General features: G+C 61.5%; 1 protein-coding gene across 2 annotated transcripts; it reads right to left on the bottom strand.

Moving 5' to 3' along the window:
• Positions 1-206: 206 nt before the first annotated feature.
• LOC137456700 (E3 ubiquitin-protein ligase ZNF598-like) lies at positions 207-16,745 on the bottom strand. 2 transcript variants are annotated; one of them, XM_068168276.1, is made up of 12 exons: positions 16,424-16,745; positions 12,457-12,569; positions 10,802-10,931; positions 9,289-9,500; positions 7,700-7,917; positions 6,869-6,986; positions 5,997-6,178; positions 5,430-5,502; positions 3,936-4,690; positions 2,917-3,052; positions 2,108-2,255; positions 207-1,605 (listed from the first exon to the last, which is right to left on the bottom strand). In XM_068168276.1, exons 1-12 carry the CDS (start codon positions 16,604-16,606, stop codon positions 1,258-1,260), a joined length of 2,616 nt encoding a protein of 871 aa, XP_068024377.1. In that variant the 5' UTR covers positions 16,607-16,745; the 3' UTR covers positions 207-1,257. The 2 variants fall into 2 exon arrangements, with proteins under 2 accessions (XP_068024377.1, XP_068024378.1); XM_068168277.1 differs by having other exon boundaries at positions 2,108-2,252.
• Positions 16,746-19,108: the final 2,363 nt, after the last annotated feature.

Below are 19,108 nucleotides of genomic sequence, written 5' to 3'. Positions count from 1 at the left end.
GGGAGGATGTCCCTGCTGCCTGCAGGGCTTGGACTCTGGAGCTCCCTTCCCACCCAACCCATCCTGGGATTCTATGAGTTCAGAGAGGTCAAGCAGAAGGGAAGCTGCTTCAGACCACTGCCACCAGAGGAAGTGTCAAGGGCTGAGTCTGAAGGAATGATCCTGGTTAACCAGAGATGCACCCAGAGGCACTGCAGAGACCCAGAGTCAGTGAGCAGCAGCATTTAATGTCCCAACAGGCTGTGGTTTGGAGCTACCACCAGCAAATACATCCAAGGAATGAGAACCATGGCAACCCCAGACCCCTGGGAAGTGAGCTTCACAGCCAGGACAGAGCCTCCCTCTTCACATGCAGTGCTACAAACCCAGTACAGAAAAGCCTCAGAGGCAGCTTCCCCTCTCCTGGCATGCAGCAGAGTGCAGCTCTTCAAGGAGAATGAACTCCCCCTTGCAGCCAGGCATTCTCCTGGCTTGTCAGCAGCTCCCTCCCTGTGTTGGCAGCTCTGGAAGTGTTGAGAGCAGTGAGGAGCATCTCCTGCACCTCTGTGCCCTCCCCTGACTGCTGCCACCTTCAGCACAGCAAAAGTTAACTCAGGACATTAGAAGGGAACCAACTTTGCTGCTGGTTAGTGCAGTGGTTCTGAAGCTTCCCCCAGCTGCCCTGACAAAGACCCCAACCCAAAGAGACACAGCAGAACTCCAACCCCAAACCCCAACCCAGCCCAGCTGAAACCCAGCCCAACCCAAAACTCTGACCCAACCAAAAACCCCAACCCCAGACCCTGCCCAGCCAAAATCCCCAACCCAGGACCAGCCCAACTAAAGCCCAGCCTGAGCCAACCCTGCCCCTGCCCCAGGCCAACCCAACCCAACGCCCCAGAAACAAAACAGAGATCCCCAAGGCAGATCTTTATTCCCCTATCAGCCCCCAGAGCAGAAAGCATCTCCTCAGCTGTGTGTTCCAGGAGCAAGGTGGCCCCAGCCTGTGCCCCCTGCCTCTCCCTCCCACCCCTTCAGCCTAAACTCTACCCAAGGCCTTTTGGAAGCTCAACCTTTTTGGATGTCACCATGAACTCACAGCCCCACCACCCCTTTTGCTTTATTAGTGAACAGCACTGAGGGGGCTCTCTCCCAGGCCCCCTCCCCAGCTCCACATCCAGCTCCTGGCCCAGCACTCTGGCTGGCAGCAGAGCACCACCACACCTCCAGCCCAGAAAGTGCAGGTTCCTCGCCGCGGTGCCTGGCTCCTGGGCACAGCTAACTGATGATTCTGCTGATGGCCTGCAAGGAGGGGAACTCCTCATCCTCCAGGTGCAAAGCCTTGTGGGTGCCAAGGTCCTGCTGAGTCAGCACCTGCTGGCAGGTGGGGCAGATGCAGCAGTCGAGCTCGGGGCTGGAGGCCGTCGCCCAAGCGTTCTTTCTGCTCTTGGGGGGCTTGCCGGAGCTCTGCTTCTCCCTGCCCCTGAGGTCGTTGTGAGCAGCAAGCAGTTCCTGTTGTTTAGCTGTGTCAGGCAGCAGCACCAGCAGCTCCCTGAAGATCTTCCTGAAGTTCTCCCCCAGCAGCTCTCTGCAGCTCCTGTAGTACTGAGCTGCAGAGATCAGGCCCTGGCGTGGGAGAGAGCCCAGGTGAGCAGAGGCAGGAGAGGGGCCCAGAGAAGCCTGGGGGAGGGCAGAGTCAGGCTGCCCTCAGCAAGAAACTCTTTGCAGGGAGGCTGGGGACACTCTGGCACAGGCTGCCCAGGGAGGCTGTGGCTGCCCCCTCCCTGCAGGTGTTCAGCACCAGGCTGGATGGGGCTGGGACTGGATGAGCTTCAAGGTCTCTTCCAACCCCCTGCAGGCTTCCATGAGTGGTGAGAACCTGCCCCCTGCTCCAGCTGGCAGCACTCTGAGCCAACACTTCCTTTGCTAACTGTGATCATCCTGGTGTGCCCTGCTCCAGGTGATGCTGCCCTGGCAGGGGGCTGGGACTGGGTGACCTCTGGAGGTCCTCTCCATGATTCTCCCAGAGGAAGGCTTTGAGAGCCCCAAATGCACAGAGCCATGGATTGGGTTGGGTTGGAAGGGACCTCAAGCACCCAGCTCTGCCCAAGGCCTCTTGGCCACTCACCTGCCTGAACTGCCCAGAATGAGTTTTGAACTTGTTGAACTTGGACTCATCACTCTGGAGGAACTCTTTGATGGATTGTATGAGTTGGATGTTCCTCTGCTGGAAGTTTTCAGGTATCAGGTAGGAGCCATGGCAGGATTTGGGCCTGCTTTGGGGAGACCAAGAGTGAGTGATGGTGCTTCATGCTACACAGACACTGCAGGGTGCAGGATGTGCCTGTTCTCCACTCCTCCTCCCAACTATAAGCAGCAAGAGGAGTACAGGATGTGTCCTGTGGGATTGCAGGCTCCAGCCCTAGCTGGACAGAGCACTTACAATGCCACTTGAACAGTGCTGACCACCCTCTTTGCAAGGCTGTGAGCAGAGACCATGCCCTGAGCAAACCCAGCAGCTTACCCTCCCCTCTCCCCACAACTCCTCTCTCCAGCCCAGAAGGGCCCTGGCCAAAAACCAGCTCCTGGAAAGATCAAGAAATGAAGGTGTTCAGAGGTCACCAGGGAAGACAATGCTGCAGCACCCTGCTCCTGAACTGGAGTCAGTGCAAAGGGTAAGAGAAACAGGTTGAAGCTGCAAATGGCTCTCAAACAGAATGTGATGCAGGGAAGCTGAAGGTCTGAGCTGCCTCAGCTGCTGCCACACAGCTCTGGTGCTCTGTTCACCTCTCCTGAACCCAGCCCCAGAGAAGCCATTCTGTGGCAGCACCTGTTGAAAATCAGCCTCTTGGAGCATTTCCTGTCTTGGCTGGACCTCATCTGACACAACCAAGGCTCATGTGTGAAGCATCTCCAACCCCAGGGATTTGTACTTACTCCTTCAAAGCTGCAGTGAGAGGTTCAGAGACACTGGGGGATGGGATGACAGCAAAGCCTGGGGGGGGCTTGCTGACAGGCACCGACAGCCCTGGAGGTGGAGGAGGACTCTTCAATAGCACCACAGTGTTAAAGCCTGCAAGGGAAGCAGGGAAGGGGCAGGAAGTTAGGTCAGGCACCCATGGCCCTCACAGACCACCACCCAAAATTACACAGGGTCACAGAATGGGAGGGGCTGGAAGGGACCTCTGGAGATCATCCAGCCCAGCCCCCTGCCAGAGCAGGGCACCCAGGGCAGGGCACCCAGGGCAGGGCACCCAGAACACATCCAGCTGGGCCTGGAATGTCTGCAGAGGAGGCTCCACAGCCTCTCTGGGCAGCCTGCTCCAGGGCTCAGCACCCTCACAGTGACAAAGTTTCCCCTTCTGCTCCCATGGCAGCTCCTCTGCCCCAGCCTGCCCCCAGTGCCCCTTGTGCTGTCCTTGGACATCCCTGAGCAGAGCCTGGCTCCATCCTCCCCACACTGCCCTGCACCAGGATATTTCATAGAATCATGGAATGGGTTGGGTTGAAAGGGACCTTAAAAAGCTCCTCCAGCTCCAACCCCCTGCCATGGGCAGGGACCCCTCCCACCAGCACAGGCTGCTCAAGGCCTCATCCAGCCTGGCCTTCAACACCTCCAGGGAGGGGACAGCCACAGCCTTCCTGGGCAACCTGTGCCACCTTCACTGCAAGGAACTAAATCTGCCTTTCTCCAGCTTCAATCTATTTCCTCTTGTCCTATCACTGCAGAAGTCCCTCCCCAGCTTTCTTAGCCCACTTCAGGTACTGCAAGGCTGCTCTAAGGTCTTCCCAGAGCCTTCTTTTCTCATGCTGAACAACCCCAACTCTTGTGAGCTCATCCATGTCACCTAGTCTGCCACTTCAAACCTCAAAGCCTAACCTAGGTGGCAGAGCAGCTGCTCAGTCAGAAGGGGCTGATGCACCTCCCCCTCATGCCAGGCTCCCCCGGTGCTCACCTGGTGGTGGGGGCATCCGAGCGGACCCTGAGCTCCCAAGAGCTGGGAAGTCTTCCTGAGGTAAAGGGCATTTGTTAGTCACTGTGGGCTTTTTAAGGCCAGGAGGCTCTTTGGGGGTGCTGCAGCTGCTCAGTGACTTCTCCAGATGGCCATTCATGAGGGCTGGGGGTCTGTCAGAGGCGTGCAGGGCTGCGGAGGCACTCGGGGGCTGCTCCGCCTCGGGCAGCTTCTCGGCCGCTGCCCTGGGAGCTGTCTCCTGGGGGGTGTGTGGGGATGATGGTCTCTGCTTCTCCACCAGCTTCTTCTTCTTGCTCACCTTGGTAAAAGTTTGTGAGGTAGAAGCTGCCAGCAAGGAGGAAACATCAAACATGGTTGGGGTGTTCCTGATCTCCTGGGTGGTCAGGCCAGCGCCGCCCTCTTCCTCGTCGGACTGGGAGAGCTTATTGCTCCTCCTGCCTCCCCTGGAGGTGCTGAGGGAAGGCTTCCTGGCAGCCTGGGTGCTGCAGGGCGTGCTCATGGCTTTCACCACGCTCTTACTGGAACCACTGCTCCATGCAGATGTGATGCTGGGGACTGTTTTGTTGTTGGGCCTCATCCTGGACACCAGGGCTGGAAAATCCTCTTCCTGGAAGGCAGCTCTCCTGGGGGTGGCTGTGTAGGTCAAAGAGATCCCAGAGGAGAGGGTGCTGGGTGCTGCAGGTGACAGGCTGGGGAAATCTTCCTCTTTGAGCTTAACTGCTGAGGGCTGGGCAGGGCTGGGAGGAAGGAAGAACACAACCAGACTCAGCAGTGCTGCACAGGCAGAGTGAGCTCCTTGCCCCAGCCCTCACGCTGCCACTTGGTGGCACAACTGCCCCAGCCAGCCGCCTGCTCCCTGGAGGTGTTCCAGGCCAGGCAGGACGAGGCCTGGAGCAGCCTGGGCTGGTGGGAGGTATCCCTGCCCCTGGCAGGGGGTTGGAGCTGGATGATCTATAGGGTCCCTTCCAACTCCAGCCATTCTGTGATGATGATGATGAAGTGTTAACAGGGGGAAGAGGCACCTGGGCTTGCAGACTGTGTCTGGGATGGGGCTCCTTAAGATGTCACAGCAGCCTTGCTGTGAGAGCAGAACTGCCTCAGCACACCCCAGAGCTCCACACAGGGCTGCATCTGAGCTGCCACAGCTTCCACAGACATCATTCTGATCAGGATGCTTCAGGAGATGAGTTTTAGAGCCCACACTACAGGGCTCCTCCAGGACCAGCCACCAAGGCTGATCCCCACTCTGGGAGTCTGAAGTTGCCCCCCCCAGGATCCAGCCATGGCCTGAAGCCACATCTGCCCCTGCTCATGCAGGTGACCAGCACAGGAGCAGCCTGAGGCAGAAGGGGGCCAGGGCAGCAGGGGAAGCATTTGTGGTTTAAATGATCTGTAGGATCCCTTTCTCCAGGGATGGAGAACATCAGGGAGTTTCTCAGCCTGCTCTCTGGTCACTGCAGCCCTCCCTCAACTTACCCTGGTAGAGCTCCCACTGCTGCACCGATGGCTGGGAAGTCCTCTTGGCTTAGAGCACCGTTGGCAGCTGCCTCTGGAGGAGTGACAAAAAGAGCAAGGAAATGGTTACAGCTAAAATCCTCCACTCCAGAGCAGGAGCCACCAGTCAGGATGACAGCACTGCTAACAAGCCCTATTTTCAGCAGCTGATGTCAGCTGTGACATTCCAAAAGGACACTTCAAGCCCATGCTTCCCCATCTCCCTCAGTCACCCTGATGTCATCCTAGCCTGGCTGCAGCACACAGGCAGGACACTGCTGAGCAACACACTGCCTGGCAAGCACTTTGGGAAGGCACCTGCCCAGGCCCTCCCTGGGGGGCACCTTCCTCCAGGCCCAGGCCTCCATGTCCCCAGCTCTTCACTTCCACTTGATCTTCAAGGTCCCTCCCAGCCTAAACTGCTCTGCAGCTCTCTGATTTCTCCCTCAGCCCAGGGCTGAGTCAACTCTCCACAGCTCCATCCAGGATGCTTCCACTCCTCCAGACCCACCACACCCCCTGCAGCTGCAGGCCTCATGCAGCACTCACCTGCAGCATCATTTGAAGACTTTGGCACACGCTTGGAGCCCAGCACCTCGGGGTCCCTCAGCTCCTCCTTCCTGCCTCGGCTGCTGCTGTCCTCTTTGTCCTCCGCGCGCTGCTTCTCCTCCTGCCGTCTGGCTGCCACTGATGCCCTGACTGCTGCTGCCACATCTCTGTCTTCCTCCTCCCTGCAGGACAGGACACCTTCCCTTGGTCAGAGAGCATGGAGCAGCTTTGTCTCACTCCAGCTCTCCCCTCCCTCCCTGAGCCAGCGCTGCTGCCTGCTGAGGCCACACCAACCCCACCACACCGAAGCACCTCCCTGCTGGTGAGGCAGCAACCCCCAGGGGCTGCAGGTTCCAGGTGCTGCTGACAATCCAGGCCAGAGGAAACAGGGGGTGAACTGGGAGAGAAGGCAGCAGGGATGCATGGGGACCCCTGACTCCCCTGTTGGAGTCCAAGCACATGGAGTCACAGCTGGGAGCCACAGGCATCCTCTGAAGCGTGGCTGGTCATGAACTCCCAACACATGCACCCCCACGTGGGGAAGGGCTTCAGGATGGACTTTTGGCCACCAGTGCTGAACCAGCAAGGGAAAGGAAAGGAGAGAGAGATGCAGCATGTGTTTAAAAAGGAAAGAAGGTTAAGGTCTTGTGTGGATGGAGAGGTGGAGATGCAGAGTTTCATTTCAGAACCTAGCCTTCCTCTTCCCCCACAGCACTCGGTCTGGCCACACAGCTCTGTCAGCTCAGTGGGGAGCGTGGTGCTCAGAGAGCAGCTCCACCACTGCCCACAAGCGAAGGGCAAGCACTCAGCACTCACTTCAGAGCACCCTGAGGGGGAGTGGGCTTGTGCTGAAGAGGGAGACTGAGACTCACCTCTTGTACCTCCAGCTGCCTCTTCTGTTCTGCTGGCTGCCTCGGCCTGCCAGCCTGCTGGCCCTCCCCTGCCGGTTGTACCTCTCCACCTCTTCGTAGTCCTCTCCACCTATGACACCTGGACAGGAGGGAGGGGGCTCAGTTATTTGGCTAATCCTCACCGTCGCGGCGGCGCAGGGCAGTGGTGGGCACGGGCAGTGGTGGGCACGGGGCACTCACCGTCACGGCAGCACCGGGCGGCGGGCACAGGGCACTCACCATCGAGGTGGCACCAGGCAGCGGTGGGCACAGGGCACTCACCATCGAGGTGGCACCAGGCAGCGGTGGGCACAGGGCACTCACCATCGTGGCTGCACCGGGTGGCAGGCATGGGGCAGTGGGCACGGGGCAGTGGGCACAGGGCACTCACCGTCATGGCCGCACCGGGCGGCGGGCACAGGGCACTCACCGTCGTGGTGGCACCAGGCAGTGGTGGGCACAGGGCACTCACCGTCGTGGTGGCACCAGGCAGTGGTGGGCACAGGGCACTCACCGTCGTGGCTGCACTGGGTGGCGGGCACAGGGCAGTGGGCACGGGGCAGTGGGCACGGGGCACTCACCGTCGTGGCTGCACTGGGTGGCAGGCACGGGGCAGTGGGCACGGGGCAGTGGGCACAGGGCACTCACCATCGTGGTGGCACCAGGCAACAGCGGGCACAGGGCACTCACCGTCGTGGTGGCACCAGGCAGCGGTGGGCACAGGGCACTCACCGTCACGGCCGCACCGGGCGGCGGGCACAGGGCACTCACCATCGAGGTGGCACCAGGCAGTGGTTGGCACAGGGCACTCACCGTCGTGGTGGCGCGCGCGGCGCGGGGCCAGGCTGAACTGCAGGTCGATGTGGCGGTGCTGGCGCGCCTCGGCGCGGCTGCGGCTGTGGCAGGCGCTGCGGTGAGCCTTGTAGTCGATCTCGCTGCGGAAGGCGTGGGTGAACTGCTCGGAGCTGCAGCGTCCCTCCTCGCACAGGAAGTGCTGCTCCCGGAAGTGCTCCCGCAGGTACTCGTAGTCACTGCCACACAGAGGGGCTCGGGGTGGGCATGGGCGCCGCCGCGGCGCTGCCAGAGCGGGCAGCGCCGGCACAGCCTGCCCGGGGGTGCTGGAGGCAACGTCCCAGGGGCCCCTGGGGACAGGGTTCAGAGGCCATGGTGGCCTCAGTCTGAGAGCTTGGAGAGCCTCTCCAGCCCAAACAGCTCTGTGACCCGGGAGGAAGCTCCTTGGCACAGGATGATGAGGCGCTGGAGAGGCTTGCCCAGGGGGGCTGTGGGTGCCTCACCCCTGCAGGTGCTCCAGCCCAGGCTGGAGGGGGCCTTGAGCAGCCTGGGCTGGTGGGAGGGGTCCCTGCCCGTGGCAGGGGGCTGGGACTGGATGATCTTGAAGGTTCCTTCCACCTCAAGCCATTCTGTGACTCTCAACCTGCTAAACTTAACCTGCTCCCCACGCTCAGCTGCACCCAAGGCCTGCAGAATCAGAGAATCACTGAATTATTTAGCCTGGAAAAGCCCTTTAGGAGCATCAAGTCCAACCCTTGCCCCAGCACTGCCAGGGCACCACCACACCATGGCTCTCAGCACCACAGCTCCAGGGCTTTGGAACCCCTCCAGGGATGGAGACTCCACCCCTGCCCTGGGCAGCCTGGGCCAGGCCTGGACAACCCTCATGGGAAAAAATTGTTCCTCATGTCCAACCTAAACCTGCCCTGGGGCAACCTGAGGCTGCTTCCTCTTGTCCCATTGCTTGTTCCTTCATCGAAGAAACCAAGCTCCACCTGCCTCCAACCTCCTTTCAGGGAGCTGCAGAGAATGAGGAGGTCGTAGGGAGCAATGCAGTTCAGTAAAGAGCAATCTCCTCCTCCCTGCTCTGCATTTGAGCTGTGGAGCACGGGAGTTAACACAGCAGACATCCTGCTGCCAACCAGCAGCTGGCCTTGATGGACTCGGCTGCACAGTTGGACCTGGTGGCCTTAAAGGTCTCTTCCAAGCAAAATGGTTCTGTGATTCCAGGGAAATGTAACTTTGGATGTTGAACATTAATGAAGAGAACTTCAAAACATGAAGAACACTTCAAAACCAGGAACAAGAAAATGTGAGTCACAGGACCCTAGAATGGGTTGGGTTGGAAGGGAGCTCAAAGCCCATCCAGCTCCAAGCCCCTGCCACCAGCCCAGGCTGCTCAGGGCCTCATCCAGCCTGGCCCTGAGCACCTGCAGGGAGGGGGCAGCCCCAGCCCCCCGGGCAGCCCCAGCCCCCCTGGGCAGCCTGTGCCAGGCTCTCCCCAGCCTCTCCATGGCTCACAGAGCAGGAATAGCGCAGCCAAGCTGCCTCCGCCTGCCACAGCTGCTGCCCCAGGCCTCTGCAGGCAGGGGGGAGGCGCTGGCACCAACCTGTAGTACTCCTGAGCGCCGTCCGAGTCGCAGAAGTGGCAGAAGTAGTGGTCCCTGCGCAGGTGCTTGAGCAGCTCGTCGTTGTCCAGGTAGCGCTCGTCGCAGAACTTGCAGAGCGGGTGGCCGCGGTGCGAGGTGTCGTCCGGGTCCCCGTGGATGCGGTGCCTGGCCAGCTCCTTGCGCGAGTACCACTTCCGCTCGTGGCTGAAGATCTGACAGCAGAGGCTCTGTGACTCCCTGGCTGAAGGGGGCCCGGGGCAGAGGGCCACACGGTGTGTGCCTTGCGACGGGCCCCCGAGACCGCCCGGCCGTGAACCGCGGCAGTGCCGGCGCCGCGCGCCCCGGCGCGGAGCTGGGCTGTGCCAGAGGCTGTGTGCCTGTGGCACTGCAGGCTCTGCTTCCCCAAGATGCAGCCTGACAGCTGACTCCTACAAATCTGCAGGGAGCTGTGTGGGTGAGAGGGGCTGAGGGTGCCAGATCAACACAGAGTGTCCTCGACCAAGCACAGCACGGGGGCTGGAAGGGACCTCTGGGGATCATCCCGTCCAAGCCCTGCCAAATCAGCTTGCCCAGGGCTTGGAAGCTCTCCAGAGGAGACTCCACAGCCTCTCTGGGCAGCCTGCTCCAGGCCTCCAGCAGTCTCACACCAAAGAAGTTTCTCCTCCTGCTCAGATGGAGCCTCCTGGGTTCCACTTTGTGCCCCCTGGTCCTGTCTCTGGCAGCACTGAGCAGAGCCTGGCCCCAGCCTCTTGCCCCCTGCAGCTCTTGCTGAGCAGCTCTTGCTGACAGTTTCCTGCCTCTACTGCAGCTGTGGCCTCCCCAGTGCAGAGGTAACTCATCTCCCCAGGAACTGCTTTCCCTTCACCATGTTGTAACACACATTTCCAAACAGCCCCTGGGCAGGGGCTAGGTCTGGAGAGCAAACAGAGTGGACCTTGAGTGCAGGCAACGGTGAGTTTCATTTTCCAGTCAAGTGAAGAACACACAGGAAATGTGCTTGAACAAATAAGGAAGGTAATGAGGTATAATTATCTCTCATTAGCCCAGCAGGATGGGCTCCCATCCTGTCCAGGATCCAGCTGGAAACATGGCACTGGTCTGAGAGAAATCCACCCCTCCACAGAGCCCTCTGCCCTCTGAGCAGGCACCAAGCAGTTCCTTCAGGTGCACCTGGAGCTGTGGAGGCCATCAGGAGTATAAATCTTAATCAATATCAAATCTCTGCGGTTCCAATGGTAAGAGAGTCTGCCTGGGACTCTGAACCATCACCAGAGAGGGAGGCTGGGTATCCCCTGGGGCAGAGGAGCTGACATCAGAAGGGTTTTAATCTGATTTGTTTAAACATAATGCACTGAGAACCTCCAGGCCTCTTCATTAACCAGCTCCTGCAGGTAGAGAGAACCTTGGAGAGTAACTCAGTGCTGTCAGCCCCTCCTCCTCCCCACCTCCCCAGGCACTGTCTCAGAGAGCAGCAGCACCCCTGCCCACAGACAGACAGGTGGAATTCCCTCACCTTGAGGTGCTTCACACAGAGTTTACAACAGAAGAGTTCATGCTGCTTCCTCATGTGCTGCTCCAGATCTGCAAAGGTGTTGAATGGCTTCAGGTCTGGACACAAAGAGCATTCATGCTGCAGCAGCTTCCTGGGGGACAGGAAAGACTCCCTGAAATCACCTCACTCCCTCTCCCCAGCCAGATGCTTTAAGTGCAGCCCAGAAGCTCCTTTGGTGGCAGCAGGGAGGAGCTTAACAGTGGACTGCCAGCAGGCTCAGGCAGCAAACCCCTGCTCCCTGAAGACTCCACTACAGCTTCCACAGCCCATCGCAGTCCGCTTCCTGCTGCCAGACACTGAAGGAGCCAGCAGGGAGAGATAAGAGCTGTGGCAATGGTAAGTGCTGCTGAGCCCCTGTCAGGCTGTGCTGCCACAGAGACCTGGACAGGATGGAGAGGAGGAGGTTGGAAGGGACCCCTGGGGATCACCCATCCACCCCCCTGCTAAAGCAGGGCAGCCACAGCAGCTTGCCCAGGATCCAGCTGGGGTTGGAAGCTCTCCAGAGGAGACTCCACAACCTCTCTGGGCAGCCTGCTCCAGGCCTCCAGCAGCCTCACACCAAAGAAGTTTCTCCTCCTGCTCAGATGGAACCTCCTGGGGTCCAGTTTGTGCCCCCTGCCCCTTGTGCTGTCCCTGGGCACCACTCTGCATGGGTTCTTCTTTTACTCTTTTCCTTTTATCTGCTTTTAATTCTCTTAAAGCTTCTCAAGTGGTTCAGAGGAGGCCACAGCAGTGCTGGGGGGCTGGAAGCCCTCTGCTGTGAGCCAGGCTGGGAGAGTTGGGGTTGTTCAGTCTGGAGAAGAGAAGGCTCCAGGAGACCTTCTGGTGGCCTCTCAGTGCTTAATGAGGACAATCAGAAAGCTGGGGACAGACTTCTGAGCAGGGCCTGAGGTGACAGAGCAAGGGGGCAGGGCTGGGACTGACAGAGGGAGATCCAGACTGGAGAGAAGGAAGCAACTTCTGCCCCGATGGTGGTGAGAGCCTGGCCCAGGCTGCCCAGAGGTGGGAGCTGCCCCATCCCTGGCACCTCCCCAGGACTCTGAGCAGCCTGCTGTGGGTGGGGATGTCCCTGCTGGCTGCAGGGGGATGGATTAGGTAACCTTGAAGTGCCACTTCCCCCCAGACCAGCCTGGGATTCCATGATGAAGAACACTTTCAGAGCATGGTGCTGGTGCCAGAGACTCACTCTGCACTGCCTTCTGGCTTCCCTCTTTGGAGCTAAGGTCTCTGCAGGCAGGCAGGCAGGGCTGCTCCCCCTTCCATCCAACATCTGGTACAGCTGGTTTTGGTGGCTGCTGCTGCAGCACAGCAACAGACACAATCATGGCAGAGCCTCACTGGAGGGCTGCTGCTCCTAAAGCAAGAAACACCCAGAGCAAAGCTTCTGTGCTGCACATCAATGCCCTGAACACCTCAGCCTTCAGCAGCTGGCCTCTTTGCTGGCACCAACCAGCCTGCCCCAGGCTCTCCTCCTACCACTGCCACCTGCTCAGGTGACTAACACATGGCAGCCACTCAGCTCCCTGGAACACAGCCCCTCTGCACTTCCTGCCACGTCAGGCTGCTGAGGGCCTGCTGCTTGAGGGGCAGGCTAGAGACAGGGCTGCAGGGCTTACCTGTACAGTGCATAAACATCTCCATCCATGAAATAAATGTCATACTTCTTCTCATGCTGCAGCTGGCTGAGTGCTATGCTGGAGAAGGAGGTCAGCTTGCGGCCGAAGACAACCTGCAGGCAACAGGAGAAGCACTCAGAGCACTGAGCCTGCACAGGGCCCTGCCTGGAAGGGAGCTCAGAGCTCCTCCAGCCCCAACCCCTGCCCTGGGCAGGGACCCCTCCCACCAGCCCAGCCTACTCCAGGCCTCATCCAGCCTGGTCCTGAGCACCTGCAGGGAGAGGACAGCCCCAGCCTCCCTGGGCAGCCTGTGCCAGCTCTCACCACCCTCACTATAAACAATCTCTTCCCCATCTGCACTCTCAGTCTCTCTCCCAGCTCCAAGCCACTGTCCCTCAGCCTGGCACTCCCAGCCCTTGTCCAGAGTCCCTCCCCAGCTCTCCTGGAGTCCTTCAGGTACTGGAAGGCTGCTCTGAGGTGTCCCCAGAGCCTCCTCTTCTCCAGGCTGCACAGCCCCAACTCTCCCAGCCTGGCCCCTCAGGAGAGCTGCTCCAGCCCTTGTGGCCTCCTCTGGAGCCCCTCCATCAGCTCCAGGTCCTTCCTGTGCTGAGGGCCCCAGAGCTGGAGGCAGTGCTGCAGGTGGGGGCTGAGCAGAGCAGAGGGGCAGAGTCCCCTCCCTGTGCTGCTGCTCTCCCTGCTCTGGCTGCAGCTCAGCACAGGGCTGGCTCTGGGCTGCCAGGGGCCAGGGCTGGCTCCTGGGGACTTTGTCATCCCCAAGTCCTTCTCCTCCAGCCTGCTCCATAAACTCCTTGGCACAAATGCTGCTGGAGAGGGAACTCATCACAGCATGAAGTTTGCAGAGCTTTGTGTCAGCCCCAGCTGCTCATCACCACGCCCAGTTCTGCCCCCACAAGTGCCAGCCAGGCCAAGGTGACTGCTCCCTATCAGCTCCCAGCTGGACTGGAAGTGGCTTGGCCTGGGCTGGGCTCTGGATTTTGAACCAGATTGGGCAACTCTCTTACAGGAGGTTTTGATACCACAGCTGGGCTAAGCATAAAGACCTCCAGCCAGTTCCACCCCTCCTGCTGCAAATGCCTGGCAGGAGCCCTGTGCTCAGCTCCCTCCTGGTCAGAGGTCACACAGAACTCTGTGAGCCTGAGGTGACAGTACCCAGAGTCTGGCCAGGAAACCTCTCTCCAGTCTGACTTTCACTGCCAGAAGAGGACAAGCAGAAGAAATGGCCTTGAGCTGCACCAAGGAGGTTTAGGTTGGGTCTCAGAAGAAAGTTTCACTGACAGGGCTCTCAAACTTTGACAGGAGCTTGAGTTTACTGGGGAGAAACCTTTCAGCCCAACTCCTCTCTGAGCCTGCCAGGGCTGGCACTGAGCCATGGCCCTCAGCAGCTCCAGGGGTGGGGACTGAACCCTGGGCAGCCTGCTCCAGGCTTTGAGAACCCTTTCAGCCAAGATGGTTTTTCCCCAATTCTGCCTAAAGCTTCCCTGGTGCAACCTGGGGCTGTCCCCTCTTGTCCTGGCCCTTGCTACTGGGGAGGGCAGAACAGGGAGAACTCCCCTGGCTTCTGAGGAAGCAGCAGCTCTGCCTCCCTGCAACAGGGAAGAGAGAGAATTGGTTTATCTAGCACAGGAGCTCAGCAGCTTCATGGAAGAGACCTCCAGAGCTCACCCAGCCAAGCCCTGCAGGCAGCAGGGACATCCTCCCCTGGAGCAGGCTGCTCAGAGCCCTCTCCAGCCTCACCTGCAACAGCTCCAGGCAGGGAGCCTCAGCCACCTCCCTGGGCAGCCTGCTGCAGTGCTCCAGCAGCCTCCTGGGGCACAACTTGTTCCTCACCTCCAATCTCAATCTGCTCTGCTCTCATTTCAAACCATTGCCTCTGCTCCTGGCCCTGCAGCCCTTTGGGAGCAGTCCCTCTGCAGCCTTCCTGCAGCCCTTCAGCTCCTGGCAGGCTGCTGTGAGCTCTGCCTGGAGCCTTCTCTCCTGCAGGCTGCACAGCCCCAGCTCCCTCAGCCTGGCCTTGCAGCAGAGCTGCTCCAGCCCCTGAGCACTTTCCTGGCCCTCCTCTGTCTCTGCTCCATCAGCTCCAGGCCCTTCCTGTGCTGAGTGCTCCAGAGCTGGGCACAGCCCTGCAGGAGAGGCCTGAGCAGGATCCCTGCTCCTTTTCCACCAGCAGCCCCAAGGACAACAGCAGACAGAGAGTACCACAACCAGTGACAGACCCTCCCAGCCTGACCCACGTCAGGGGGAGTTTCCAGGTCAGTCCTGCCCAGCTGCCCTGCCACCACTACCCAGGGCACACAGCACTGCTACCATAACAAGCAGATCCTGCTTGCTCCTCCCTCATGCCCTGTGCTGCCACTCACTCAGAGGCAGATTTGCATCACAGTTTTCTGTCCTCTGCTCCAACACCCATCAGCTCATCTGCACTGCTCTGCAGAGCACCAGCTGAGACCTGGCAGTGCTGTACCTGCTCATTCCACAGCCTCTGCAAACTGAGAGACCTGGTTTTAGGTCCTACACAAACATCAGTTCATTCAGCTGCAGATTTGGGAGGCTTTGTGCCACCCAGGGCCTTTAACCAGACAGACCAGCAGCAGGGGGGGAGAGCAGAGCCATCCCAAAGGACCTCTCAGGTGACTGCAACAGAAGGATCACTTTGAACAGCTACCCAAGAAGAAAAATGGTCAAATGAGGCAGAGTTCAGGCCCCAGAGGGCACCAAGACTACAGCACTGTGGAGCACTCCTGACTCATGGCCCAGCCATGGCCCAGCAGGCTGAGGGAGGAGAGGCAACCTCACAGCCTGCTTCTTCCAAAGGCAGCAGCAGAGCAGCAGCTCCTCACAGGTGACCAAAGCTGCTCTCTCAGGGTCTCCTTCTGCACACAGAGGCTGCCCACGTGCCAGGAAGCTCCACCTCAGATCCACACTGACCCTTCCAGCTGCCACAAGGGCTGAGCAGCTCCAGCAGCCAGCACAAGACCTTCGCCCCCTCCCCCCATCTGAGCAGTGTGCAGAGCAGCCGGGGCAGGGTAGCTGGGGCCCTTCCTTCATCAAGGGGAGAGCCTCCTCCCCTGATGTATTTGAGAAGAACTGAGGAGTTTCATGCCTGGACTCATTGCTTGGGTTGGAAAAGATCTCCAGGATCACAGAGAGCAACCTAAGACCACCACGGCCACTAAAGCATGTCCTGAAGTGCCACATCCCCTCCTTCCCTGAACACCTCCAGGCATGGGGACCCCACCAGCTCCCCGGGCAGCCTCTGCCAGTCCCTGACCACTCTGCCAGCAAGGAATTTTTTCCTGATCTCCAACCTAAACCTTCTCTGGAACAGGTTCAGGCCACTGCCTTTTGTTCTATCAGCCGGTACTCTGGAGGAGACCAACCCCCCCGGCTGCAGCCTCCTCTCCAGGAGCGCAGAGCAAGGAGGCCTCCCTCAGCCTCCTCTCCTCCAGACTCAGCACCCCCAGGTGCCCCGCACAGCCCAGCCACAGCCTCGGCGGCGGCCAGGCAGGAGGCGCACAGAGCAAAGGACTGGCGAAGCAGGCGCCCCGGAGCCGGCGGCGGGGAGGGACGCTGGGCATGAGCAGGCAAAGCATGTCCTGCCCGCACCGCCGGCTTCAAACAGTCAGGCACTGGGCAGGACGGCCGAGTCATCGCCGACACGTCACACCAGCCCCGGAGGGCAAGCCCTGCCGACTGGGAAAAGCACCAAAATACTGCTTTTACCCTCCCCTTTCATCCTGTTTAGCTCCCGACAGGGCTCCCGTTCCTCCCCCGGCGCCGCCGGCAGCCGCGCGGCCTGTGGACGCTCCCCGCCGCGGCCCCGCTCAGCCGATCTGCGCCCCGGCGCGGCCCCAGGCCTGCCCCCGCTCCCAGGCCCCGCTCCCCGCTCCCCGCGGCCCGGCACCCGAGCCCTGCGCGCTGCGGGGGTCGCGGCCGCTGCCGGCCTCACCTGGCCCAGCTCCTCTCGGCACACGGCGCAGTAGCGCACGCCGCACAGCGCCCGCATCCGCACCGAGCAGCGGTAGCAGATGGGGTGATCGCAGCGGCCCAAGGCCACCACCTCCAGCTCCCCGCAGCACAGCACGCACGGACCGTCCGCCGACCCCGCCGCGCCGGAGGCCATGGCGGCCATGGCGGCGCCGACCCGCCGCGGCCTAGGCCCCGCACCGCCTAGCAACAGCCAGTGCCATAGAGAGACAGCCTAGAGCGCCGCCCGGCCTGCGACTCTCCGCCCAGCGCCTACCACAGACACCAGCGCCGGCCGCGCCTGACCATAGAGGAGCCTGGCCTAGAGCGGCGTCAGCCGCTAACTACCGCTTCCGACGGGTAGAGCGCCGCGGCGCTGACGTCACTCAGCGTCCTCCAGCTCCTGACCATAGAGTGGCATGCGTAGAGCGTCGCCCGGCGCCGCGCCGCTCTAGCCAGCCTCTCGCCGGCCTCGCAGCATAAACAAGCGCAGCCGGGGGCGTCCTGCGGCTGCTCTATGGTCGTGGCCGGGCTGGCGGCGTGTGGTATGCGGCCGCCCCTTGCCTGATGGCAGCGGAGCAGGGCCCGGGAGAGGCCGAGCGGTGCTGAGCGTCTGCCCTGCGGAGCTGGAGGCCGTGGTTGTGGGGAAGTGGGCGGCCCCCGGCGCCTGTGGTTGCACTGCAGACCCCAGGCCCATTCCCGGCACCCCCGAGCGCTGCCCTGCGGCTGGGCGGGGGCCGAGAGGCAGCCCGGCGCTGGCTGTGTGCGGGAGGTGTTGTGGCCGCGAGTGGTGTGGTTGGTGCCCTGCAGGGCTGGCAGCGTGCTGAGACGGCAGCAGAGGGGCCGGGGGGTGCTGTGCGTGGGGTCTGAAGGGCAGGGCGCGAGAGGCTGCGGCCAGACCCTGCTCAGCGGTGCCCAGGGACAGCACAAGGGGCAGGGGGCACCAAGTGGAGCCCAGGAGGTTCCATCTGAGCAGGAGGAGAAACTTCTTTGGTGTGAGGCTGCTGGAGGCCTGGAGCAGGCTGCCCAGAGAGGCTGTGGAGTCTCCTCTGGGGCACTGTGCCCCTGGGCAAGCTGCTGTGGGTGCCCTGCTTTGGCAGGGCTTGGTCTGGGTGATGCCCAGAGGTCCCTTCCAGCCCTCCCTGCTGGGATTCTGGGATTTTTCCTGGGCATCCTCTTGATCTGATGTTGTAAAGCAGCCCCCCGGTACCCGGTGTAAACTGGGTGCAACTGGAGCAAGGCCTTGAACAACGTGCCTGAAACGGGGGGAAATCGGCTGCTGCATCCTTCAGAGCAGTGCCAGAGAGGAGCTCTGTGAAGAGCAAAGTCAGAGCAACCTTCCCCGTGTGTGCACAGGGGTGGTTCACAGCCTTGGTGTCTGCGCGAGGGGCAGCTCAGGCTGCTGGAGGGAGCTGGGGCGAGCCTGCGGCTGAGCCCTGGGCTCCGGGCTGCTCGCTGGAGAAGTGAACGTCCTGTGCCTGCTCTGCGGGCGGAGAGCTGCTCCTCACGGCTGGCGGCGCGCCGCTGGGGCGCGGGGGTGAGAGCTGCAGCTCCTGACGGGAGAGGGCGCTGCGGGAGCGCGGCGGGAGCGCGGGGAGGGGAGGGGCGCGGCGCGGCGGGAGCGCGGGGAGGGGCGGGGAGGGGCGCGGCGGGAGCGCGGGGAGGGGAGGGGCGCGGCGGGAGCGCGGGGAGGGGAGGGGCGCGGCGGGAGCGCGGGGAGGGGAGGGGCGCGGCGGGAGCGCGGGGAGGGGAGGGGCGCGGCGGGAGCGCGGGGAGGGGCGGGGCGCGGCGGGAGCGCGGGGAGGGGCGGGGCGCGGCGGGAGCGCGGGGAGGGGAGGGGCGCGGCGGGAGCGCGGGGAGGGGAGGGGCGCGGCGGGAGCGCGGGGAGGGGAGGGGCAGGGCCCAGCGCCGGCAGGGCTCAGCTGCCGTTTCCTCGGCAAGGTGAGGGCGGCGCAGGAGCTGCTCGGGAGGCAGCGCAGGAGGAGACCCAGAGAGGTTTGCAGCCCTCAGGACCTCCCCGCTCGCTGTTCTCGCTCCGCGCAGCGGGGTCTCTCTCCACGTGTGAAGAGGCACCGCAGGTCCCTGCCGAGCGCGGGGGCTGTGCCTAGCTCGACACGGGAGCCCCCGAGAGACCGCAGGCTGTTGCCCTGAGGCGCTGCCCCTGCCGCACCAGGGCACTGTCCGCGGCTGGCAGCGCAGCGCTGCCCCGAGCGGAGCCTGCTGGAGCCCTGCCCGCTGAGCCAGGGGCTGCTGCCTGCCCGCGGGGGGCAGCACGGCCCCCGGGTGGCTTTGTCTGTTTGTCTGTCTGAGGGTTTGCTGTGGCCTGCGGAGCAGGAGTGAGAGGCTGGGTGAGGAATTGTTCCAGGACACGCCGTGCCGCCGGGACACAGGGCAGTGCCTGGCTGCTGACTGCCAGGGTGAAATGGCCCTGAAGGGAAAACACCTCCCAAGGATCTGAGCCTCTGGGAAGGGAGATGGAGAGAATCCAGGCGGAATTCCACATTCCACTCTCCAGCACATTCCTTGGCTCTGCACAGCCTGGCTGGGAGGTGGCACCAGCAGCATCTCCCTGCCTCAGCTCTGCTTTCTGCTCCCCACAGCCCTTGTCACTTCAGCTAAAAGATGATCTGCGTTTTCTTTGAGGCATAGATTATTGTTTTCACAGAGT

Source organism: Melanerpes formicivorus, unplaced genomic scaffold (assembly GCF_026170545.1).
Source record: "Melanerpes formicivorus ecotype bairdi unplaced genomic scaffold, bMelFor1.0.p_v2 SCAF_135, whole genome shotgun sequence".
In the NCBI taxonomy this organism is placed as follows: domain Eukaryota; kingdom Metazoa; phylum Chordata; class Aves; order Piciformes; family Picidae; genus Melanerpes; species Melanerpes formicivorus.
This window is presented reverse-complemented; position numbering and strand designations above follow the sequence as displayed.